Source organism: Ursus arctos, unplaced genomic scaffold, assembly GCF_023065955.2.
Source record: "Ursus arctos isolate Adak ecotype North America unplaced genomic scaffold, UrsArc2.0 scaffold_26, whole genome shotgun sequence".
Lineage (NCBI taxonomy): Eukaryota > Metazoa > Chordata > Mammalia > Carnivora > Ursidae > Ursus > Ursus arctos.
In genome coordinates this window covers 25,180,431-25,197,349 of record NW_026622941.1, presented here as the reverse complement: position 1 = coordinate 25,197,349, position 16,919 = coordinate 25,180,431, and the positions used below count along the sequence as shown (strand labels likewise).

The window sequence follows — 16,919 nt, the reverse complement described above, 5'->3', positions numbered from 1 at the left end:
CTGCCCTCTTAAATCTTTCATGTTACCACTGATAGTGCTGTCGAGTCTGCCTTGTTAGGAAACAGATCCCTTGAAATGTTTCTTAAGGTTCTCCCAGCTGGTCTACATGTCTTGGCTCTCCTGTGGTGTTAATATGAGGTCCTAAGTGGGAGGGAGCCTACTCAGGGTGTCTAATTTGGTATTTCATAACTTACTGTAGTGATGGAAGTGGTCACATAGCTCCCACTGGACCTAATACAACACAGAACATTCTTCCTTACTATCCAGTTGCGGGGGAGGTCTACTAAAAGTGCAGAGATGTTCCTAGGGGCATATCCAAGGTTCACTTGTTATTCTTCTAACCTCTAAAGCAATGGCCTTGAAACATTTTTTTATTTTGCGTGCTATAAAAAAATGTAAGCACCCTTCACGTGCATACATTTTATATATCGACTCTTATACAAATATATTGTGTATTATAAAACACAAAACTAAAATTAGAAAAAAGTGAAAATGATGTTTCAAGAATAGATTTTATTAATGGTAAAACTTGTTCTTTAAAAATTATACATCTGGGAAACAAACTGAGCGCTTCAGAGGGGAGCGGGTGGGGGAATGGGATAGGCCGGTGATGGGTATTAAGGAGGGCATGTATTGCATGGTGCACTGGGTGTTATACGCAAATAATGAATCATGGAACATTACATCAAAAACTAAGGATATACTGTATGGTGACATAATAAATTTTTATAAAAAATTATACATCTTGTTTAATGAAACTATATAAATATGCTTATTTTTTAAAACCATGTTTTAACACATCGCAAAACAGTGATTTGAAGGTCTGGTTCTAAATCTAATTTGTTCTATTTTCTTTTTCTTCATAGCACGTATTACCATCAGCAAAGTTTTTGTTTTGTTCATTGCTTTGGCCCCAGCATATGGAATAATGTCTGGCCCATAGTGTGTAGTTAATAAGTAGTTAATGAAAAGAAGGCTTTTTTTGCACACAATAGCATAAAATGGTGTGTTATTGCGCATCTGTTCCCTAGTCCACATTGAGTGGCCTCATGTCAGTAAAAGTATGACTACTTATGCCACAGAAATTGGCACAGCCACAAGTCAAGGGTTGATTTATTGTTTATTTTCCTTCCTGGTTGTCTACACCTACAGAAGCGATGGACAAAATATTAATAATGATTAAACTTAAAAGCATGTTGTGCCTATAGTTGTTATATGGTAAATAGCAAAAAAAAAAAAAAAGCAAATAATCCTCTAATATTATAAAACTATCATTTCAGCAAAGTCACTAATGTATAAAAAATGAGTGAAGTTCTGACAATGAGTCTTCATGATTTCACTTTCAGCTTATTAACGTAAAGGAAAACGTCAACCAGCATTCATATCAGAACTACGCTCAGAGAGCTGGTTGTTAAACGCTGACCAGCACACCACTGACCCTAGCCCATGTGGACCTAAAAATGTGGCCTCAGCTGCCTCCCTTCCTATCACTATCTCCTGTACGTAAGTTCGAGTCACACTGTTCTTTGCCAAGTGCCCCCAAATGCCAAGTTTCTCTTACTTCCAGGTCTTCACACTTGTCTGTCAGGAATTTCTTCCCAGAGATCTGTACAGAGCTGGCTCCTTATCATTCAGGTCTCAGATCAAATGTCACCTTAGAGAGACATTCTCTGAGTATTCTAAAGTAATTACGTCTTCCTAGCCCCTGTCCTCATTATTCCATTTTATTGACTTCATTGCACTTTCTACTACCTAAAATATTTATTGATTTACATGGTGACCGGCTGCCTCCTGTCACTATAATATAATGTTCACTAGAGCAATGACTTGACCACCTGTCTCCAGTGTATCCTTTGCATTTGGTATGGTGCCTGGCACATAGTAGGTATTCAGAAAGTAATTATTGACTGATCAAAATCTATTTAATTAGAGACTACTGTGTCTGGCAGTGATATCATGCTGATCTCTACCAGTTTTACTTAAGTGTAGCAAATATGCAGGGTTTTCTAAAACCAAGATTATGATAGAAGCTATGACAAAATGCAAGTGGGGGAGAATCTGCACCAACAGAATTTCAGCACCAGTTTTGGGCACTGGGGCCCAGGGCATCTGTTCTCTTCCACACTCCTTGCTCTTTCCTCCACTTCTCCCAGATAATCTCATACTTGAGAGAAGAGTCTAAAGCTGTAGTTCTCAAAAAGAATAGAGAGATTGAGAAACTATGAGGCTTAGAAGCAAAGAGTAAGGGCAGGGAGTGGAGGGTGAAGTCAAGTGTTACAGAAGTAAAACATGGTGACACTGGGCACTAACCATGAACCAAGACAAAGACATGACTAAAACACCAGTACAAAATAAGACCATATGGAAATGCTTCTCCCCAGAAGGGAAGACAAATTAATCTGAAAATCTTTTTAATTGTAGCTGATACATAATGTTACGTTAGTTTTAGGTGTACAACATAAGGGTCTGACAGGTCTATATGTGAGGCTTACCAAAGTGCAGCTGCCCTACAACACTATAACAGTATTATTGACTATGTTTCCTATGCTGTACCTTTTATCCCCATGACTTACTCATTCCGTAACTGGAATCCTGTACCTCCCACTCCCCTTCCCCCATTTTGTCCATTCCCCTCCCCACCTTCCCACTGGCAACTATCAGTTTGTTCTCTGTATTGATGGGTCTGTTTCTGCTCTTTGTTTATTCATTTGTTCTGGTTTTTAGATTCCACATATAAGTGAAATCCTATGGTATTTTTCTTTATCTGACTTATTTCAGTTAGCATAATACCCTCTATTATTCTTGCAATGTTGTTGCAATGTCAATATCTCATCCATTTTATGGCTGAGTAATATTCCAATGTGTGTGTCGGGGGGGATGGGGTAACTGGGTGATGGGCATTAAGAAAGGCATGTGATGTAATGAGCACTGGGTGTTATATACAACCAATGAATCACTGCACTCTACCTCTGAAACTAATAATACACTAAATGTTAATTGAATATAAATTAAAAAAATATTCCCGTGTGTGTGTGTACCACTTCTTTATCCATTCATCTACTGATGGACACGTGGGTTGCTTCTATATCTTGGCTTATTGTAAATAATGCTGCTATGAACATAGGGGTCATATATTTTTTTCAAATTAGTATTTTCATTTTGGAAGGAGGGTAAATATCTAGAAGTGGAATTACTGGATGATATGGTAATTCTATTTTTAGTTTTTTGAGGAAACTCCATACTGTTTTCCAAGTAGCTGTAGCAATTTACATTCCCACCAAAAGTGCACAAGGGTTCATTTTTCTCTAAATCCTCACCAACGGTTGTCTTTTTGACTCTAACCATTCTAACAGGTGTACGGTGATACTTCATTGTGCTTTTGATTTGCATTTCCCTGATGATTAGTGATGTTGAGCATCTTTTAATATACCTAGGCCATGTGTAGGTCTTTGGAAAAAGGTCTACTCAGGTCCTTTGCTCATTTTTAAATTGGATTATTTCTTTGATGTTGCATTATGTAAGTTATTTTGATATTAACCCCTTATTGGATATATCATGTGCAAGTTACTACTCATTCAGTAGGCTGCCTTTTCATTTTATTGATGGTTTTCTACACTCTGCAAAAACTTATTTTGGTGTAGTCAAAATAAAAATAGTTTATTTTTGCTTTTGTTTCCCTTACCTGAGGAGACATATCTGGACAAATAGTTGCTAAGGCTGATGCCCAAAGGATTACTGCCTATGTTTTCTTCTAGGATTTTTGTGGTTTCAGGTCTCACATTTTGGTCTTTAATCCATTTTGAATTTATTTTTATGTGTGGTGTGAGAAAGTGGTCCAAGGTTAATTCCTCTGCACGTAGCTGTCCAGTTTTCTCAGCACCATTTATTCAATAGACTGTCTTTTCCCTGCTGTTTATTCTTGCCTCCTTTGTTGTAGATTAATCGACTATATAAGCGTGGGTTTATTTCTGCTCTCTCTTCCTATTTTTGTGCCAGTTATCATTCTGTTTTGATTACTACAGCTTTGTAATATATCATGAAATTTGATATTGTGATACCTCCATCTTTGTTCTTTCTCAAGATTGTTTTGGCTATTTGGGTTTTTTATGGTTCTATACAAATTTTAGGATTCTTAGTTCTAGTTCTGTGGAAATGCTGTTGGTATTTTCATAGAGACTGCACTGAATCTATAGATTGCTTTGGCTAGTATGGACATTTTAGCAATTAATTTGTCCAATCTGTAAGCATGGTATGTTTTTCCATTTGTGTCACCTTCAGCATCTTTTACCAATGTTTTCAAGGTTTTATCAATGGTTTTCAAGGTACAGGTGTTTCATCTTCTTGGTTAAGTTTATTCCTAGGTATTTTAATATTTTGTGTGCAATTATAAATGGAATTGTTTGCTTAATTCTTCTCTCTGCTACTTTATTAGTGGATAGAAACACAAGAAATTTCTGTATACAAATTTTGTATCCTGCAACTTTACATTTATCAGTTCTAGTAGTCTTTTGGGAGAGTTTTCTATGTCTAGTATTGTCATCTGCAAAAGTGACAACTTTGTTTCCTCCTGACCAATTCAAATGCCTTTTCTTTTTCTTATCTGATAGCTATGGTTAAGACTCCCAGTATGATATTGAATAAAAGGGACAAGAGTGGAACATCTGTTCCTGGTCTTGAAGGAAAAGCTCTCAGTTTTTCATCATTGAGTATGATGTCAGCTCTGGGTTTGTCACATGTGGCCTTTATTATGTTGAGGGATGTACCCTTTAAACTCATTTGAGTGAATTTTTCCCCATGAATGGATGTTGAATTTTGTCAAATGTTTTTCCTATATCTACTGAGATGATCATGATTTTTATTTTCATTAACGTGATGTTTCAAGTCCATTGATCTGCAAATACTGAACCATCCCTGCATCCCTGGAATAAATCCCATTTGATCATGTTCAATGATCCTTTTAATGTATTGTTGAACGTGGTTTGCTAATATTTTACTGAGGACTTTTGTATCTGTATTTATCAGAGATATTGGCCTATATTTTTCTTTTTCTGTAGTGTCTTTGTCTTGTTTGGGTATGAGAGGAATGCCAGCCTTATCAAATGAACTGGGAGACATTCCTTTCTCTTCTATTTTTTGAAATAATTTGTGGGGAATAGGTATCAACTCTTCTTTAAATGTTTGGTCGAATGACCTGTGAATCCATCCTGGACTTTTATTTGTTGGGAATTTTAAAATTACCGATTCCATTTTATTACTAGTAACTATTCTGTTTGGATTTTCTATTTCTTCCTGATTCAGTTTTGGAAGATTACACGTTTCTAGGAATTTATCCATTTCTTCTAGGTTACCCAAATTGTTGGCATATATTTTTTCATAATAGTCTCTTACAGCCCTTTGTATTTCTGTGGTGTTGGCAATTACTTCTCCTTTTTCACTTCTGATTTTATTTAGGCCCCCTTTTTGATGTGTTTGCCTAAAGGCTTATGAATTTTTATTATTTTTTCAAAGAACTAGCTCTTGGTTTTATCTTTTCTGGGTTTTTTAGTCTTATTTATTTCTGCTCTGCTTTTCATTACTTTCTTCTACTCATCTTGGGCTTTGTTCTTTTTCTGATTCTTTTAGGTGTAAGGTTAGATTGAGACTTTTCTTGTTTTCTGAGGTAGGCTTGCATTGCTATACACTTCCCTCAGAACTGCTTTCACTGTGTCCCCCAAATTTTGGACCATTGGGTTTCCATTTTCATTTGTCTCCATGTATTTTTTTTTTAAAGATTTATTTACTTATTTTGAGAGAGTGAGTGTGAGTGAGAATGAGCAGGGCGAGGGTCAGAGGGAAAGAATCTCAAGCAGATTCCCCACTGAGTGCAGAGCTACCCAAGTACCCTCGTCTCCAAGTATTTGATTTCCTCCCTGATTTCTTCATTGACCTTTTGTTTAGTAGAAGCATGTTGTCTAGCCTCCATGTATTTAAGAGTTTTATCTTATGATTTCTGGTTTCATACTGTTGTGGTTGGAAAAGATGTGTGTATAATTTTTATCTTCTTAAATTTATTGAAACTTGTGGTGTACATGTGATCTATCCTGGAGAATGTTCCATGGCTACTTGAAAAGAATGTGTACTCTGTTTTTGGATGAAATGTTCTGTATGTATCTGTTAAGTTTATCTAGTCTAGTGTATCATTCAAAGACACTTTATTGATTTGATTTCTTCATTGATTTTCTGCATGGATGATCTATCCATTGACGTAAGTGGGATGTTAAAGTCCCCTACTATTATTGTATTACTGTCTCCCTTTATGACTGTTAATATTTTTTACGTATTTAGGTACTCTTATGTTGGATGCATGACTATAATTGTTCTATCCTCTTGTTGAACTAATCCTTTTATTATTCTGCATAACCCCTTTTGTCACTTGTCATCTGCAGAAGTGACCGTTTTACTGTTAAAGTTTGAACATTTACATGTTAAAGTCTATTTTGTTTGATGTAAGTATCGCTATCAGGTTTTGTTTTCTTTTTTGCTTCCATTTGCATAGAATATCCTTTTTTGATCCTTTCACTTTTAGTCTGTATGGGTGTTTAGGTCTGAAGTGAGCCTTTTGTAGGCAGCATAAATGATGGGTATTTTTCCTTTAATCCACTGAATCACCCTGTGTCCTCGATTGGAACATTTAGACCATTTACTTTTAAAGTAATTATTGATAGGTATGTACTTACTGCCATTTTGTTTGTTTTCTGTTGGTTGTTGTAGTTCTTCTCTGTTCCTCTCTTCTCTTGCTCTCTACCCTTACGACTGATGACGTTTAGTGTTATGCCTGGCTTTCTGTTTATTTTTTATGTACCTATTACAGATGTTTGGTTTGTGGTCACCATTAGGTTTATATATAGCATCTTAAGTATACAGCAGTCTATATTAAGTTGATGGTCACTTAAGTTTGAACACATTCTGAAAGATTTTTTATTCTCCTCCCCCATGTTATATTTATATGTTGTCATATTTTACATCTTGTTATTCATAAGTATGGCCTTTTCTTTTCCACTTCAAGAAGTCCCTTTAACTTTTCTTATAATGCCAGTTTAGTGGTGATGAACTCCTTTAACTTTTGTTTGTCTGGGTACTATTTATCTCTTTCAATTCTTAATGATAACCTTCCCAGGTAGAGTATTCTTTGTTGTAGGGTTTTTTTCTACCTTTCAGCACCTGCTGCTTTTAAAATTTTCTCTTTCTCTTTAATCTTTGACATTTTAATTATGATGTATCTTGATGCAGACCTCCTTGGTCTATTCCTTCCCTGGAATAGAGACTTGTCCAGCTCTTACATCTTCAAATAAGTGTTCTGCTCCTTTCTCTCTCTCTCTTCTCCTTCTAGGACTCCAATAATGTGAATGAATGTTTGCTCGATGTTGTTGAAGAGTTCCTTTACTTATTGCCCCTTTTTAAAAATTCTTTCTTCTTCTTGCTGTTCAGCTTGGGTGCTTTCCATTACCCTATCTTCCAGATTGCTGATCCATTCTTTTGTATCCATTAATCTATTGATCCCCCTAGTACATTTTTCCTTTCAGTTTTTGTATTCTTCAACTTTGATTCCTTCTCTTTTATATTTTCTATCTCTTTGTTGAAGTTCTCACTGAGTTCTTCCACTCTTCTCTCCAGTCTGGTGAACATCTTTATGACCATTACTTGAAACTCTTTATCAGGCATATTGCTTATTTATCTCTATTTCATTTAGTTCTTTTTCTGAGGTTTTGTCTTATTCTTTCATTTGGAGCATGCTCCTCTGTCTCCCCATTTTTCTTGACTTTCTGTGTTCGTTTCCATGAAATAGGCAGAACAGCGATTTCTCCTAAACCTGAAGGAATTGTCTTGTGTATGTATGGTCATTGCCTGTATAGACTTGTATCTGGTGACTTTGGCTGGCTGGTTGGAACTGTAGCTGGTGTCAGGGGGTGTCCTAGGGCACTCCATGCTGGGAGTGCCCTGGTAGGATGGCCAGGGCTGAAGTAGGCATGAGTTGGAGTGCTCATAGGACTATCTGCACAGAGAGTGCCCTGGCAGGACAGCTGAAGTGGGCACAGGCTAAGGAGGTCTCCGGGTTCTCCACAAAGAAGATACTCTGGCAGCACAGCTGAAATAAAGGTAGGTGCAAGCTAGTGGGTCCTGAGGCTCTCTGCATAGAGGGCACCCCGGCAGGATAGCTGAAACTGAAGTATAGGCATGGGCTGGGGGAGTCCCTGGGCATTCTGCACAGATGTGTGGTCAGCTGAAGTGGGAACAAATTAGAGTATGGGGGTATTCAGCATAGCTCTGTCAGGGCAAATGGAGCGGGGATGGGTATGGACCAGGTGTTCCCAGGGCAGTCTGCACAAGGGGCACCCTGGTGGGGTGGGGTCCCAGAGCAATCTGCACTGGGGATGCCCTAGCAAGCCAGCTGGAGCTGAAGTGAACCTGGAGTGTTCCAGGGTGCTTTGCACTTGTGTCACCTTGGCAAGACGGCTGGAGCTGTAGTGAGTGCTGCCCAGGGATGTCCTGTTGTGCACAGCTGTGGGGCTGCCTTAGGGCTGCTGTGGACTCGGGGCCTGGGGCTCACTGACACAGAAGGCCAGCTCAGGTACCCACACCCTGCTCTCATCCATATGGTGAAGGTGGAGGGGGAATGTAAACTGTGGTGCTCACCAGCCCCTCTGACCTGGAGAGAGTGCCAGTAGCTCCCTGCCATTTGGCAGGGTTGTAGGGCTAGTTCCTGTGTATTCTAGTTGCTCTTTTAAACTGTGGCTTTTTTGTATGCCCCACTGCAGACAGATCTATTCCTAGTCCCTCAGTACTTCCTCTTCCCACTACAGTTCTCAGTGTTAGGGTTTCCCTTTGTTACTGTGCCATTCTCCATGTGGTCTTTTATTGTGCAGAAGCTGTTCGGTCAGCCCGCAGAGCTGCTTCAGGAGGAATTGCTCTAGAGATAGGTGTAGGTTTGGTGTCTGTGGAGGAGGTGAGTTCAGAGTCTTCCTGTGTTGCCATCTTAGACCAGAACTATTACTCCCTAATTTGGTAATCTCTAAAACAAACACTTACAAAAACTGATAAAGACTTTGCTCAACTTAAATACCACAGAGATTTCAGCCATGGCTCCCATGTTTTTCTCTCACACGGACTGTTGTATAGATTAGGTGATTCACTCACGGTTGGGTCTACTCAGTATGGCATTGGTTCACCTCTAGTTATACCCTAAGGGTAAAACGCACTACGGTCCAGGGTCTACATGGAGTATGACTCCTTGGACCATCCACACAGAAGGAATATTCCTGCCCTTGGAGATAAGTTCCACATCCTATGGCCGTGTCAAATATAAGATTAATAGGAGATTAACATGACTGACTTGGGAAGGAAGGCAGAGGAAACAGGCCCCCTGAGGTAATGCCAACACCATCTGCTTGCAGTGTCCTAAGAGTTTAGGTGCATTATTTCTAATACTCATAACCACTCCTAACATTTATCTAGTGTTACTATGCTAGGAGCCAGGGTAAGCACAACACATGTATTAACTCACTTAATCCTAATAACCACCCTAGGAGGGAGGTTCTATTATTTTCTTTCTGTAGTTGAAAAGAGTGAGACCCAGAAGGCCTTAGTAATTTATCCCAAGTCACACAGTTACTCACAAGTTAGGATTCAAACCTGAACAGTTTGACTCCAGAGTCGAAGCGTTTACCTACTCCACAGAGCCCTACGAGGCTGTGAATAATCTTGTTTTATACATAAGGAAACGGAGGTTCAGAGGGATTAAGACACTTGTTCATAATCACAGAGCTGGTAAGTGACAGAACCAAAATCTGATACCAGTGAGCTGGATTCCACGGCCTCTTCATCAACTGTGACTTCAACCCCAGGAGGCCTTACAAGTGACTGTAGACAACGCTTGCCCACTCAGAGTCAAGGGCACGAGAGCGGCAATTAATGGTTTACAAACAGATCCTCTCTTACGACTGCTGATTCATTCTGCTTATGTTTCTTTATAGTGTAACGTAAGAGTAGGGGGGTTTAGGTTTAAGTGTGAGTTTTACGGATTTCCTTTTTTAAAAAATTTTTTATTATGTTAGTCACCATACAGTACACCCCTAGTTTTTGATGTAAAGTTCCATGGTTCATTAGTTGCGTGTAACACCCAGTGCACCATGCAATACGTGCCCTCCTTGATACCCATCACCGGTCTATCCCAGTCCCCCACCCCCCTCCCCTCTGAGGCCCTCAGTTTGTTTCACCGATTTCCTTTTCTGCAAGTTACTGAAACTCTTCAAGTCTTTCTTCCCTGATTCGAAATCAGTGGTAAGAATAGTTTTTCACGGGGAGGAAAACACTTAGTACAGGACCCTATCTGGCACAGCTACATCTTAATAAGCGAGTGTTGAGTGATTATCATCTTAGGTGGTTGCCAAAAAAGATTTGCCAAAACTTGTAAATAAATTGAATCTTGCAGCTCAGTATCAATATCCTCTTAAAGGATGGGAAAGCAAATCTCACATTAAAATTTGCATAGGAAATCCTATATCTAATAGGTTAAGATGTTCTTAGGCGAAAAAGTGTCAGACATTTTTCAGTCCCCAGAATTTTTCAGGCAAGTAAAATAGATGAGTGTTACATCAATTAAAAATGTAAATAAGACAAATCTGTAAAAGAATCATAGGAAAACAGAACTAGAACTATTTACCAAAGAACCAAAAGCACTGAAACTATACCTGGAACATCTTAAATTTTCACCAAAATTAACCAAATCAGGCTCTTGTATTATTGCAGTTTTTTAAGAAGACCTAACTTTTATATTTTAAAACAATGGATTTCATAATAAAAGTTTTATTCCCATTCAAATGCCCCCAAATTGCAATTTCAACAGCACCTCTGAAATCTTGGGCAATAAAGGGCCTGTAATTACCTGATAAATTTGAAAGATAGGACAAGTCAATCTAAATAATTCTGGTTAAAAAAACAATATTTCCTTAGGTGCTCTTGGCCTCAAGTATTTGCCTTGATCACACACTTTCTGTATAGAAAGCTTTTAGGACATTAATTCTAGAACCATGCCTTAAATCACTTGATATTTTAAAACGATGATACCTTTCTTCTTTGAGGTGGATAAGCATTCATGCTCTTCTTTGACAGAGATTTTACAGCTCTTTATCCGACAAAAAAAGGATCGCCTCGAGCCAGAATACACATGAGTCCTTCCACTGTGGAAATTCCTGTGAACTTGCAAACCAGCTTTCATAGCAGGAGGAGGCAAGAGAACAGGTAGAGAAGAATATTTTCATATAGATGATAGGAAATGTTAGGAGACACATTTCAAAACTATTACCTTTTCTTTTTGTAAATTGAAAAAGAACAATGGTTACTTAAAGCAATGACATCATTATATGGTAAACCACAAAGTGAAATATACCAAAAAGAGCATATGCCAAGTACTCCTATTTTTATAACTTATAAACATTTGTAGTTTACCTGCATTTTTCCCCCTAGGGGTAGAAACAAAGGTAATATGAAATTTAAAAAATTTTTAAATGAAAAAAAAAAAAACCCTCAACTTATAGTAGTAATCAATGGCATAAAGCATCATTACTTTATACTATAAATAATTGTTTGGCACTAAGCATTTTCAGAGAGGTATTTTCAAAGAAGATAAAAATATTTACACTTCCAAAGTACAATTATATAAGGTCTTTCATTTTGAGTAGACCTAACTCATATACGAAAGAACTATCTCTCAGCATATAGCTGAATAATGGAAACCCCAGCAATTTTAAAATCCCAACTGATACTTTCTTATAAAGATTTTACTAACCTATGAAAAAGAGTGACTATGAAGCAATCACGTACTCCCCAAAGCATCTTCATATGAATATATCTGGTTTTGTATGTGTATATGAATATAGGAATTCTCTATTTAGTTACATTGTTTTTCGAACTCTGTTTTTGAACTCTGTAAAGTTTACTAAATCTCCTCTTGATAAAATCATAATTAGCTAATTTTTCAAAATACTGTATAGCTGTGCTTTTAAGTAATAATTATATTTGCATGAACTTATGGACCTGCTGGGATAAGCACTTACTTTTGGCATCAATCAGCTTCTCTCTCGGTGAAATATCAGAAGAAGAAAGTTGCTCCTTCACTTTGGCAACATCTTTTGGATGTAAGAAGTCAAATAAGCTTTGTCCAGTCAGGCTAGCCTATTTATAAGGTAGATATTTATAAGGTTGAAAATCAGTACAATTTTTCTACATTTCTTCACATAAATACTGTTAAGACTTTTTCCTTAAGCTCAAAGATACATCCACTACACTGTGTGACATTAACTTAGTGTTAAAAGCAGGGTGATACTTCTAGATAAAAAAACATGCACACAAAATTGTATCTGGAAACACAGATCACAAACACCTAATCGCTAATATTCAGTGAACTCTTGTTAAAATCCCCCAATTCACTTGTTGCTTCTAAATCATACTATGATTTACTTTAAATTTTTTTATCCTTGGCAAAAGTAAAGAGATTGTACTATAATATGGAAGTCACAAAGTATCTTTAATTTTATGGTGTGACTTATTTTTTTTAAATCACTATAGTATTAAAAAACAAAATCCAACCTAGAACGCCTCCCATTTCCCTCCCACTTCTCCCACTATGTACAGCATTCCCACGTCTATGCCTTTGCTTGCATGGTCTCATCACCTAGAGCTCACCACCCCTTCTCTACAAACTCATAGTTCCCTAGCCACTCTGGCCAATTGGCTTTGACTCCCGACTCCCTCCTCAATTTGAAATGTCTTCCTCCTCTTCTCCTGCTCAACACCTAAGCAGACATTCTACTTTGTATAGGAAGCCTTCCCTGACCCACAGTGATCACCCGTCTTGCGAAATACTTTATTACCTATGTAGACATTCTTATAGAAGATAGAACACATGGACCAGCTGGACAAACGGACGAGTAGCCTGGATTGCTTGGTAGTTAGAGATCTCATATTTTAAAAAATAGCATTTTATAAATCACTCTACGGTGTGATTGGTTAATAGAAGTTCCTACCCATAACTCTATGCTTCAAAGCAAATCAGGTTTCTGAATCTGAAAAGCTAAGGAGCAGACCCTACAGCATGGGGATTCCGAAGTCTTCCTGAGTAGTCAGTATGTCTCTTGAATGGTCTGAAATGCTAGGTCAGTGCCCAGTGGGATATGTCACTAATCTAGAACTAATGCTATCCTGAACTGTAAGTTGTCTGTCTGTGTGTGTGTGTGTGTGTGTGTGTGTGTGTGTGTGTGTGATGTTCTATCCTGTTAGGAAATGGAACAACCAAGTCTTGACCTGCCTTTGTGTCCCCAATACCACTATAAGCAGCTGCATGATTCATTTGGTTCTTACTCCTTCTGTATGTAGGCTCATAATGCCTCTTCTTCTGTTATTCAACTCATCCGTGAATCTTCTATCTCCCAAATTCCCATGTTTGGGGAGAATATAGGTGAAATTCTTGGGAATTATTTAAGAGGAAAGCTGTGGTCTATCTGATTTCTATTTTAAAGGTGAGCACAGGTCCAGTTGATTCACTCTGTTGGGTTCGTGTTAGTGCTAGAGCTTTTGAGTATCTAGTTCAAATTAAATGGTGCTCGGGCATGAGGAGGAAAGAGATTATAAAGGTAGTTAAATAAAAGATGAATTTTAGAGTTTGTTGCCAGAGCTTAGATCAAAAGCTGTTATGCAAGGCATATAACCTAATAGTAAATAATAATGCTGTCTTTTGGAGGAAACAGAAGGACAACTAACATTGTTCAGACAGTCTCAAATGTGTCAGTTATTTTGTCTTTACATCCTAAGAGACAGGTGTAATCATCATTTCCCCTTTTTGCATAAGAGAAAGCTGCAGCTCAGGAAAATAACTTGCTGGAGGTCAGGAAGGGAACACAATCAGAAATGAGAACCCATCATCTTTCCATACATTTCCATCTCTCTGGGAGTTCTAACCTAGCAGAACCTAAGTGCCCACAGCCCAGAGTTCAGGAAGAGAACTCAGAAATACATATGTGTTCAAAGAAATTAAACATCCTGTGGAAAATAGCCTCAGTTTTGGATACCTGATCATAATTAAGTATTTTGGAGACTGATTTAGAAACGAAGAGAAATTTTCCTCTTTCACATCCAACCACAAATAGGAAGCCTTCTGCAGTCTAGGATTTAAAAATATAAAAGTGAATATTTTTAAATATCTTCTTTCTTACACACATGCAGATACTGTGAAAATTCCCGTAGCAATAAAACAAAGAGTGGTCATAGAGCTAGTAAAATTAGGACGTTTTCTTAAGCTACAAAAGGATTGATGAAGAACATCAGATTGAACCCCAGTCTAAACTAGGTTTTGACATGGCAAGTTTGGCCATGGAATATTGGGTTGAGACATTTTCTAATACGAAAATGACCTATCCCAAATTCTATACTGCACATAGAGACTAGAAAGGTCTCCAAACACAGCAGTAACAACCGCCCAAGGATGTGCTGAGATGAAGGGGAGGTGTAGAGTGGGGACAAGGAAAAGAGAAGACATCCTACAATACACTTTTTGAATAATAAGGTGTTGCTCATTTAAAACTAAACTTAAAAAATTCTAGCCTCAGGTACTCCCATTGAAATCTGCCCAGTATATCCCTTGTGAAGCAACCTATATGGAAATGGATATGTATGGACACAGGAGGAGTCTAGCACTTCCCTGGGCACTCCCTTGATTCATGTCTACTACCTGGAAACAAACATGAGGTGAGTTAGGCAGACATTCTAGAAGGGCAGAACCAGTGTTATATTAGGACTGAAAAAAAAAAAAAACAAACTTAAAGATTGATGAGAAAGCTTCCAAAGCATACTGTACATTTTGCTAACTTTAAAAATGTTGCTCTTCAAAAAAAAAATCCTTTACATTCCTGTCGGGAATAATATATTTAAATTCAGCTGTTCAGATAAAAGAAGAGCTTTTTTAAAAATTAAAAGAAAAATGGGCAAGTATATATATAAAGAATCTTTCTATTTAATGATACTATGGTTTAAATCCCAGGAGTCATAGCACAAGAGCAAGACATTTATCACCTCCTGGGGGCAGAATAAGCAATGACATGGTCATATTTTCCATGAAGAATAAACGTCTTGACGAGCGAATCTGAAAACCCATGCATATGAAATGATGAGAACAGAAATGTCAAAGCACTGAGTAAGAGCCCATTAAGCAGTAACTGGCTAACGTGCAGAGAACAGGATCCGGAAGAGAAAAGAATACAAGGTTTTGAAGGAGGTGGTGACGGAGGGGGGCAGACCCCATGGCAGAGGAGGGGAGCACAGTAGGCAGTGTCAGTTTAGGACTAAGACAAGCTTTGTTCCATACTTTGGAAAGTGCCTATCCTGCCTCTACTTTCATCAGCCCAAATTAAGACACGGTTACTTAAGCAACTTATTTTTGTAGGAAGGGAGCTATGGTGTACTAGGGAGCCCTGTGTGTTGGCAGCAGGAAGCAAACTGAAGAAAATCTGCCTCCCATCCAAGTAAAACTGAAAGGACAAACACAGCTTAGACAAATATAACTCTTGACTTACCTTAAGGATTAAGTGTCTGAGCTCATTATCCTGAATAAATGAAGGTCTATAATTATCTCCTGCATAAGAATTTGTCATACCTAAAAATAAGTCCAAAAGTTATGGAAAATAGAGTTGGAAACATAGTAAGTGCTCAAGGAAAATGAGCTCTGTTGTCGCTACATTGGAGTTGGTACTTTTAGCACATTCTACAACTTTATCGTAATCATTCTTTCAATAGTACTACATTAAGATGTCCTGCTTTTAAAATGTAAGTCCTTGGAACTATTTATTCACTTATACTTAAATGTATACACAGTAGGAGCTGGATTTCCAAAGAGAACTATATTTTCTATAACACTATAATTACATGCAACAGTATTCAAGAATCTAGTTAGAATCTATAATTCCTTAGCTTCTTAAAACTGTTCAGGGGCACCTGGGTGGCTCAGTCAGTTAAACATCCAACTCTTGATCTCAGCTCAGGTCTTGATCTCAGGGTCATGAGTTCAAGCCCTGTGTTGGGCTCCATGCCCAGCATGGAGCCTACTCAGAAAACCAAACCTTCCCCCGCCCCCACAAAAACCAAAAAACCTGATTATGTGAATTACCCTAAATAGGAAGACTGTGGAACTTTTAATCACTTCTATGGATTCATAAGATTTTCCAAATGTCACATTTTTACCCAATGGTAAAAATCATAAGGAGACTTCTGATAATATATAAAAATGTATAAAATATAAATGAAATAATTCATTTTAAGCCCTTAGCACAGTTTATTGTATTAAAATAAAAGTCTCTAACTGAACAGCTGGCAAAATGAGGAACCAGCAGGTCATGACCTAGGTAAAAGTTTGAATAAGAGAAATAAGGGAGGTACCAAATTCCGTTTGCCCTGAAGGCATCCACCCACCTCAACAGGAGAAAGCCATTTGTGGCCACAAGGGGGCGCAAGAGACAGTCCACCAAGCCAAGGTACCCTGTCCCCAGATAATCTCCAGGCGAGGGTAATTCACAGGTAAACCAATTTCCCCTCTGTTAAACTTCTCATCTTTCCTAACCTCAAGTCCCTCTTTCTGAGGACTACAAGAGAAGTTGCTTTTGCGAGAGAAAGATGGGTTAATACCCTGAGAGGTTTCTGTTGTTGTTTTCCCCACCCTGGGACATTTTAACCACACATCGGCCCTTGGATGGATTTGCAGCTCAAATTCACCAAATACCTAAGTCTGGGGGGGGGGAAAACCCAGAAAATCAAAAACACCTCATAGTCTTACTTGATAAAGTTTTTTTCAGACTGGTAGCACCCTTATGAGCCTTGCATAAGCAAATGAAAATCTC

General features: G+C 38.1%; 1 protein-coding gene across 8 annotated transcripts in view; it reads right to left on the bottom strand.

Annotated features, from left to right (window-relative positions):
- Nucleotides 1–16,919, bottom strand: part of BMAL2 (basic helix-loop-helix ARNT like 2) — a 113,757-nt gene that overhangs the window by 30,944 nt on the left and 65,894 nt on the right. For 7 of the 8 annotated variants that reach the window (XM_026502213.4, XM_048216532.2, XM_048216529.2 and 4 more), the window contains 4 exons: nucleotides 15,603–15,682; nucleotides 14,103–14,195; nucleotides 12,093–12,210; nucleotides 11,104–11,247 (listed from right to left, as the gene is read on the bottom strand). In XM_026502213.4, the coding sequence (XP_026357998.1) occupies nucleotides 11,104–11,247; nucleotides 12,093–12,210; nucleotides 14,103–14,195; nucleotides 15,603–15,682 (435 nt within the window). The remainder of the gene's footprint in view (nucleotides 1–11,103; nucleotides 11,248–12,092; nucleotides 12,211–14,102; nucleotides 14,196–15,602; nucleotides 15,683–16,919) is intronic. The other variant, XM_048216531.2, reaches the window with a different exon arrangement.